General features: G+C 47.1%; 1 protein-coding gene across 6 annotated transcripts; it reads right to left on the reverse strand.

Annotated features, from left to right (window-relative positions):
- Window positions 1-407: 407 nt before the first annotated feature.
- Dyrk3 (dual specificity tyrosine phosphorylation regulated kinase 3) lies at window positions 408-8,410 on the reverse strand. 6 transcript variants are annotated; one of them, XM_076941120.1, is made up of 4 exons: window positions 8,174-8,314; window positions 7,734-7,831; window positions 6,290-6,401; window positions 408-2,206 (listed from the first exon to the last, which is right to left on the reverse strand). In XM_076941120.1, the coding sequence occupies exons 3-4, from the start codon at window positions 6,371-6,373 to the stop codon at window positions 635-637; spliced, it is 1,656 nt and encodes a 551-aa protein (XP_076797235.1). In that variant the 5' UTR covers window positions 6,374-6,401; window positions 7,734-7,831; window positions 8,174-8,314; the 3' UTR covers window positions 408-634. The 6 variants fall into 6 exon arrangements, with proteins under 6 accessions (XP_076797235.1, XP_076797234.1, XP_034369606.1 ...); XM_076941119.1 differs by lacking the exon at window positions 7,734-7,831 and adding an exon at window positions 6,671-6,719 and having other exon boundaries at window positions 8,174-8,311; XM_034513715.2 differs by lacking the exon at window positions 7,734-7,831 and having other exon boundaries at window positions 8,174-8,410.
- Between the last annotated feature and the right edge of the window lie 910 nt (window positions 8,411-9,320).

The following is a 9,320-nucleotide window of genomic DNA, read 5'->3' on the forward strand; positions in this document are numbered from 1 at the left end:
GATTTGCTTGCTGGGGTTAAGACTTCTAGCTCTGTCTTACATCTAGGCCTCCCACACTCCAATACCCTCCAGAATAGATGCTAAGGGAGACGAGGAGAGAAATAGTTTATATTTTCAGAATATCTTCTATCTAGCAGCTGGAGAGATGGCTCAGTGGTTAAGGGCTCTGAGGGCCCTTCCAGAGGACACAGGTTCAATTCTCAGCACTAACAGGGTGGCTCACAACTGTCTATAGTAACTCGGAGATCTGACATCCTAACCTAGGCATGCATGCAAACCACCAATGTACATAAAATAAAAAAAACTAAAAACACACAAAAAAGTGTATCTTCTATCTTGAGAGACATTTAAACCAAGAGAGTAATACGTGGGTTGGAGTACCTCTGACGAGAATGACTACGATGCACTGACCTATTAAAAAGTCATTTAATGTATACTCCAGATGGCCAATACAAGCTGGTTAGACATTAGCCCTTGAAGCTTTCTTTTATAGTCATATAAAAATGTTCTGCCTTGTGAAAAAAAGTCTAACAAAAACATATCCATCAGTGAATGGGCTTCAGTTATTCTTTTTTCCATTTGCAAGTTTACAAGGTAATTATAAATATGTATGTATGAGTCTCTGAGTGGTCCATTAGCTAATCAGCTTTGGCAATACACTGCACAGAGGTATACTACCACTGGTTTCGGACATTAGGTTGGCTTTAAGCTTACTGGCTATTCCAACAACTGGAGGAAGCTTGGAACCCAGTCCCTGGAAAGCATTTGTAGGATTAACTACCCGTTTCCCTGACACCTTGTCCATGGTGAGAGGTCTGGGTGTAGACTTGCTAATCCAAGGGTGTCTTAATGCTTGAGCTGGGGTGAGGCGGGCAGAGGGGTCCCACTGAAGGCATCTTTTCAGAAACTCTATGAACAAGTAGTCATCACACCCCTTCAGTGCAGTTGCCCAGTCTTTGCTGCCTGGTGGGCCTCGCTTCTTACCCCTGCGTGAGCGACCCCCGAGAAGCACAACCCTCCCATCCGTCTGGGTAGTTACGGAACAGTATCGAGGCAAGCCTTTGGAGTTAATAAAGTACTTGGCACGTTTGGATTGCTCCAGAAGTTTCTGTGGTGGCATTCCTAGCAACTCCATCATACAGGCCAACTGGTCTCCTTCGTCCTCTCCAGGGAACAGAGGCTGTCCTGTCAAAAGTTCTGCAAGGATGCAACCAAAGCTCCATATGTCGATGGGCGTGCTGTAGCGGCACCCCAGGATGATTTCTGGGGCTCTGTAGAAACGAGACTGGATATACGTGTAAAGCTTCTGATACTCAAAGCAGCTGGACCCAAAGTCGATGACCTTGGTTGCACTCCGTCCATGATGTTTCAGGAGAATGTTTTCTGGCTTCAGGTCACAGTGAATGATCTTGTTTTTGTGGAGAGCGTCCAAGGACTGCAGGATGGACTGGGCGAACTTTCGAACCAACTGGACACTGAACCCCTGAAACTTGTTTTTTTTAATGAGCTCGTACAGGTCTATGCTCAGCAGTTCAAAGGCCATGCACACGTGGTTCCGGAAGGTGAAACTTTCTAGCATATGGATAACATTCATGCTACCAGTTTTATCTTGCTTTTTAAGATGCTCCAAAATCCGGATCTCCTCGGCTGCCTGGCGATGAAAGCGCTTCTCGTTACGCACCATTTTTAGGGCCACGTACTGTCGAAGTTTGTGATCATAGACCCGGGCTACCTGTCCAAAACTCCCCTTGCCAATAATCTTCAGCACCTCATAGCGGTAAGCCAGATGGTCGCGAGGCACATGAATGTAGGCCCCATCGGCATCGTCGTATCCACCATTATTGGGACCACCAATAACTCCTTGTCGCTTTTTGGCATTTGGACCCACAAAGTAGATTTCTGGGTAGCTGATGATCTCCAGCTTCTCGTAGGCAGTGAGGTGGTGCTTATACTGCTTCAGAGCTTGCTCGGGCGTCAGCGGCAGCACCTTCGATGGTCTGGAGGAAAGGCTGCACTTCACCGTACTCAGGCTTTCTGAGCTTTTCCCCTGAGAAGCAGGAGAGGACTTTTCAGAGTTGCTGATACCATCTGACTGGAGAGTATTGGATCTTCTGTTGCCAAACTCTTGAAACAGCTGTTCCACCTTCATCTCACTCCCATTCACAAAGTGCTGGGTGTGGCCTCTCGTGAATGACTCAGTGGTAATCTATGAGAGAACAGAGTGCGCACAGTTAATGGCCCTAGAAACAGGAGGAACGGCCTTCTCTCTGACTGAGTTAAACTACCTAAGCAGGGGACTGGAGAGATGGCTCAGTGGTAAGAACGAGGACTTGAGTTCAGATCCTAGTGCCTATGTGAGAAGCTGCCCATGTACCTGTAGCCCCAGGGCTATGCGGGACAGAGACAGACAAGCCCTAGATTTAGTGACAGTCAAAGGAACACGGAGAAAACACCACAGCAGGACATGTACCATTCTCCTCTTCTGAAACGCACAAAGACAAAGGCGTGTGGTGGTTTAATAGGAATGTTCCCTACAGACTCATGTGTTTGAATGCTTGGCCCATAGGGAGGGGCACTATTAGGAGGTGTGGCCTTGTTGTAGGAAGTGTGTCACAGTGGGGGGCAGGCTTTGAGGCCTCCTATACTCAAGGTATACCAGTGTGGTACACAGTCCCCTTCTGCTCCCTTTGGATCAAGATGTCGAACTCTCAGCTCCTCCAGCATCACGTCTGCCTGGATGCTGCCATGCTCCTGACATGATGATAATGAACTGAACCTCTGAACCCCAATTAAATGTTGTCCTTTATGAGTTGCCTTGGTCATGGTGTCTTCACATGAATGGAAACCCTATCTAAGACAGACTCCTTTAGTCTCTCCCCGACCCATTCACATCCTGTATGCCTTCAAGACCCCATTTCAGTCTTCTCTCTGTAGTGACATATGAATTAGTCTCATACTTTTATATGTAGTCTTTCTTGAAAGGAGAAGGCCATGTGCCCTGACATGTCAAGGACAGAGAAGAGCTTTCCAGTTTTCTCCTTCAACCATATGGTTCCCAGGAACTGAACTCAGGCTTAGTGAGAAGAGCGTTCACCCACAGAGCCAGCTCACCTTTAGAAATGAAAAACCAGAAATGTAGCTGGGCATTGGTGGTGAACGCCTTTATCTCCAGCACTCAGGAGGCAGAGGCAGGCAGATTTATTCAAGACTAAGGTCAGCCTGGTCTACAGAGTTACCTCCAGGACAGCCAGGGCCACACAAAGAAACTGTTTCAAATAGAAGGAAAGGAAGGAATGAAGGAAGGAAGGGAGGGAGGGAGGGAGGGAGGGAGGGAGGAAGGGAAGAAGGGAGAGTGGGTAGGTGGAAGGCAGGCAGGCAGGCCAGAAATAAATTCCCTCCTTTCTTCCATCTGTCCAGCCAATACCCACCAGAATACCTACTGTTCACTATATAGCCCTGGCACTAAAAATCAAATACTCTCTTTTTTTTCCCTCGTTTTTCGAGACAGGGTTTCTCTGTGTAGCCCTGGCTGTCCTGGAACTCACTCTGTAGACCAGGCTGGCCTCAAACTCAGAAATCCGTCTGCCTCTGCCTCCCAAGTGCTGGGATTAAAGGCATGCGCCACCACTCTCAGGCTATCATGTTCTATTTCTTAAAAATGCTTCATGTGTACCATTAATGTGGAAAGCATATTGGGTTTTAAATAAAATGTGCTTTATTAGTTGAGTCCTCAAAAAATCCTGCGGGAAAATTCAGAATGAATAATCTCCTAATCCAGATATAAAAACCTACCCTTGGGAGCAGAGGATGTGCCTCAATTGGGAGAGTATCTGCCTACCATGCATGAGGTCCTGGGTTCAATCCCCACCCAACACCACCAAAACAAAAAACTCCTACCTTCTACCAGGTCCTGACCTTAAATCTCTGCAACAAAGCCTTTAGGCAGATGACTGACAGATTAGAGGAGCAAGTGAAAGGTCTCTGCAAAGCTCCGAGGCTGACTCTGAGGCTGTGCCAGGACTAATGGACACTCCAATTGGAATCATAGCATTAGGGATTGTAAGTGTTCCCACGGGATCAAAAAGCGCTTTTCCAGCCAGTTTGTAAATAACAGAGGCTGGGGAGACAGGGTAGAGGTTAAAGTGCTTGCATGAGGACCCGTGTCAGCACTGGGTGGGCAGAGAGCCTGCCTAATTCTAGCTTCAGAAGACAAAAACAGAGCAAGCTGGCTAGCAAGGCTGGTCATGTGTGAGAGCTCTTGATCAACAGACCAAAGAATAAGACAGAAGAGGATACATCAGTATCACACACACAATAAAAATGGCTAAGGGGGAAAAAAAAAAAAAAAAAAAAAAAAAAAACCTTGCAATGACATGCTGGACTAGAATCTAAAAATCTTAGGGCTTCTCCATAACTCCCACACTAAACGACATGCAGTAAGAAATTCACTTGATTCTGAAATATAATTTGAGAGACATATAGGATACAGATCAACATGGATCAACTCTGACCTAAAGTTAAATGGGGTTTGTGCCCTATGCCCAACTAAGGGGGATTTTCAATGCAGTGCTGCACTGATTGACAGCAGGGAGCCACCAGGCGGTGGTGGCTCACCCCTTTAATCCCAGCACTTGGGAGGCAGAGGCAGGTGGATTTCTGAGGCCAGCCTGGTCTACAGAGTGAGTTCCTGGACAGCCAGGGCTACACAGAGAAACCCTATCTCAAACAAACAAACAAAACAGACAGCAGGGATCCAGGAAATGTGATAGTCACCACAGAGAGGGCTCTGGATTTCTCAGAGGTGTTCAGAGACCACAGAAATAAACTCACAGGGATGGAAAGAATCCCCACTGCACTCCAGAAGAGATTACAAATAGGGTGACCAGACTTCCAAACATATTTAGACCACACTTGTAATATTATTAGCCTTGAGAGTGGTAAAACCTAGGGAAGAACTAGACACAATTACAAGCTAACAAGATAAAGGCGTTTGCCACTAAGTCTGGACAGACACACACACACCCCACACAAAACATATACAAATAAATGTACTATTTTTAAAGCAAAATTACAGAGTCAAATAAGAAAGGAACAAAGCAACAAATGTGGGTTTAAGAGGAACCACTAAACGGAAAAGTACAAAGCAGTCAGCTCAGAAGTCACATGCTTCATCAGATGACACATTGTAGCACATTTTCAAGTCCTAGATCGCAAACTTGTCCAAACCCTTCTCTACTATGCTACATGCCAGTGGACTGTGAATTCATTTCATTATTACCTTAAACAAAACAGTGCCAAAAGCTAAGGGTCTGGAGTTCATAAAGGATCTGAATGCATCAAAACCCAAGCTGGATGGGTGGTGGTGGTGCAGGCCTGTGACCCCAGCACCTTGAGCTCTCCAGCAGCCTGGTCTACAGAGTGAGTTCCAGGACAGCCAAGGGCTACACAGAGAAACCCAGGTTTATTGTTTAAACTTAATTTATGAGGTTTTTTTAAAGCTGTCATTCATATAGTGATCTGCCAGGATTGCAGGGGGGAGACTGAGCTGATTGTGAATTCTGACGCTATTTTCCTTGTTACTTCCGTTAAAAGAGGCCTTTGTAATACTCTGTCATCTACTACAAAAAAGAAACATCGCCTGGTGGTGGTGGCACAGGGGCAGAGGCAGGCGGATTTCTGAGTTCAAGGCCAGCCTGGTCTACAGAGTGAGTTCCAGGACAGCCAGGACTACACAGAGAAACCCTGTCTCGAAAAACAAAACAAAACAAAACAAAACAAACAAAAAAAAAGAAATACCGCCTAAACAAGAGTACCCCCCCCCCCCACCCCAAGTGCCATACCTAACCCAGCAGAAAGAATAAGGAAAGGGTGGACTCCAAACCTAAACTGTTCCAAAAAGCTGAAGATGAACTCAGACCACAGGAACTTTTCCCCTAAGTCAGGAGAAATCAAAAGCAAACTGAGCAGGGCATAGTAACATACGCATTTAATCCCAGCACTCTGGAGACAGAGGCAGGCACATCCCTGACTTTGAATCCAGCCTGGTCTACACAGAATTCCAGGCCAGCCTCAGAATTACATACTGAACAACTCTGTGTCAAGACAATAGATTTTTTTTAAAAGACAAAAGAACCCCCCCCCCCCCAATCAAAAACCCCAAAACAAGAGAAACAAACGCACAATAACAAAGGAAAGTCTGGGTTGCCAGCGACACAGGCCTGAGCCCTAAGTAGCACTTCCTGTTCCTCAAGACAATCTTAAGAAAGAATGATTTCCTTTCCTTACTTACATTTAGCCTTCTGGAGACAGGTACTTCAGAGGGATTGCAAAGTGTGTTTGAATAGGGTGGGCACTTGGTCTCATCTATCATCATGAAGGTATCATAGACACCATCCCCCAATCTAGGAGAAATGGTTACAGATAAAACCGGTCAGTAAGTAAACAAAATGAGCTTGCATTTTCCAAACACCCCAGGCCTTAACTATTTCTTACCCTTTCTGACACTGCACAAAAACAAGCCCGGCATTGGGCAATGAAAGAGAAGATCCCAATCTTTCTTAAACGTTATTATTTCTTTCTTTATAGACAAGGTTGAATAGACAAGGTTGTTACAACCTTGTCCCCTGGCTGTCCGGGAACTGTATGTGGAACAGACTGGCCTCAAACTCACCTTGATCATCTGCCTCCATCTCCACACCAGTACATCAGTTTCCTTTTTCCTTTTAAAGAAAGGAAAAATATTTCTAGATTCACATTTTAAAATAGTTACAACGGGATGGTGTGGTGGCACACTCCTCTATCCCTTTCCTCAGGAGGCAGAGGCAGGTGGATCTCTGAGAGTCTGAGGCCAGCTTGGTGTACAGAGTTCCAGGACAGCCAGAGCTACATGATAAAGAGACCCTGTCTCTAACCAGCAAACAAATACGTAATCAAAGTAGTTACAACAAATCTTACTTTCTGAATGTTGTTCAAAAAATGGCGGACCACCAATTAATATTACTTGGAAATGAAGGCTAATTGAATAAGAAACCTAAAAGCAGAAATAAGTAAACATAACAAAGGAGTCTGTTTTAGAATTCAAGTCTGAGACCTGGATTCTTGTCTCAGCACCTGGCTGTTCTGCCTTCCCCCTCTGAACAGGCTCACAGGTAAATGGGAAGAAAAGGGCTGTTTACACTCAGACTAGCAAGCAACAGAAGGCCTTCTCTTCATTACTTTATGCACCTACTTACAGCTAACTTATGAAAAAAGGCAGCCAACAGGAAGCCACTCGATGCTTTAAGTTACAAAATGTACTGAATCTCTCTCCAGTTCCCACTTCATTTCCTGCTATATGGGGACATTTCAGAAGCTAACGGAGTTCAGAACAAGTCTGTTTTGACACTGTGGGTCCCCCGCAGTGAAGGCACACAAACAATGAGCAGGATTTACTAAAGCTACAAGATGGTCTTGAATAATGCATTTTATCTGCTCCCAAGATTACAGATTTCCCGGTCAACAACGTCACCGGTTCACGTTGTCATCTCAGATGATATACTACGGACACAACCATGACTAGGTAACATTTTTCATTTGTCTTAAAAAAAAAAAATATCTTGGATTATTTCAGTCACTTTTGAGATCTGTCTTATAAAATTACTTCTGGAGTTTAACAGAAGTGTTGGAGGAATAAAAGAGAGCATTAAAGAACCCACAAGGAATTAAAATATCTTCTTTTAAATATATATACTGACGTCCAGACAAGAGTGTTTCGATATCAAAGGGCAATTTTCTGGACCGGACCGGCCTCTGGCAAACAGCACGATGAAACACACAGGGACCAGCACCGCATCTGCAGAGCAGAGCAACAGCCAGACGCGAACGACCCGATTGGGTTCCCTAAGCCAGGACCCGATGCAGGAGGGGGGTGGGGAAGAGACCCCCACTAAGCCAGGCGGCATCTGGGGAACAAGATCCCGGGTCTCTGCTCCTCCACCCCAGGGGCAGGGCGGGCTCGGCAGACTCTCGGAGCAACAGGGCGCGGTTCACAGGTCTTGCACACGGGTCCCAGCCCCGGTTCTCCGGAGGCCGCGCTGTCCCACTCACCCTCCCCCGCCCTCCCCGCTCACCGCGCTGATGGACAGGCAGCCCAGACCCGCAAGGAGTCCTCCCGCTCCTATCCCAGCGCCGTTACCTCCGCTGCTGCTGCGGGAGCCCAGCCCCCGGCAGCGCCGCGTCCTTCCTCCCGCGCTCGCGGGCTGCGCCTCCCATCGCGAGCTCACCCTGCGGGCACACAGGCGGCGGTTGGCCGGGTGGGTCGCCTCCAGGACCGCACCTGCTTGCTTCGCTTCGAGCCGCGGCTCCGCTCTGGGCTCGCGCGGTCTGCAGGGAGACCACGCGGGAGCGGCCGCGTCGCCTAGCAACCGCGCACGCCCTGCCGCGCCTGCGCAACACCGCCGCGGAGGGGGTGGGGAGGGAGGCGGAGCGAGGGGTGTGCTGTTCCGGGTAGTATGATCGTAGGTCTTTTTGTAGATGAGGAAACAGGCTCCAGAACCTGTGCTTCTTCATACTCACCTAGCAGTGAACCCAAACATGTGAGTTTCAGCAGCACAGCCGTCCTGCTCATCAGATCGCTTGGAGAGCTCTGCGTATCTTTAATGTGTGAAAGCGTACCTCACTCTTTCTGAAAAGTACAGTGTGATTAATCTATTTCGACAGTTAGAACGTGGAAAGAAAGGCTGTTAAAGCCACAGAAGAGCTGGTGGTTGTGGTGTTGAACTTGGTATTTATCAGATTTCCTAAGGCTGCAAAACTCCTCTGCAAGAGCGAGTTTGATTTCCAACACGTTCATGGCAGGTCACAACCATCCTCTAGTTCCAGGGCATTCAGTGCCCTCTTCTGATATCTGAGAGTAGCAAGCGCACGTGTGCACAGACATAAACTCATTGGATTGAGCCCACTGGACCCATCAGAAAAACCAAAGGTTCTTCCATGCATCGGATGCACACGCCACCTGCTGCACACTGGAATTTTTTTTTCTTTCTTTCTTTTCTTTTTTTTTTTTTTTTTTTTTTTTTTTGGTTTTTCGAGACAGGGTTTCTCTGTTAGCCCTGGCTGTCCTGGAGCTCACTCTGTAGACCAGGCTGGCCTCGAACTCAGAAATCCGCCTGCCTCTGCCTCCCAAGTGCTGGGGTTAAAGGCGTGCGCCACCACTGCCAGGCTGGAAATTATTTCAAAGAGCATAATTCCATGAATCTTCAAATGTCCAACCGAGGCCCCTTTCTGGGTTCCTAAAAGTCACGTTCCCGATCTTGTCTCAGAAGTTCCACACTCTCTTTACA

This window comes from Arvicanthis niloticus, chromosome 10 (genome assembly GCF_011762505.2).
Source record: "Arvicanthis niloticus isolate mArvNil1 chromosome 10, mArvNil1.pat.X, whole genome shotgun sequence".
Classification (NCBI taxonomy): Eukaryota; Metazoa; Chordata; class Mammalia; order Rodentia; family Muridae; genus Arvicanthis; species Arvicanthis niloticus.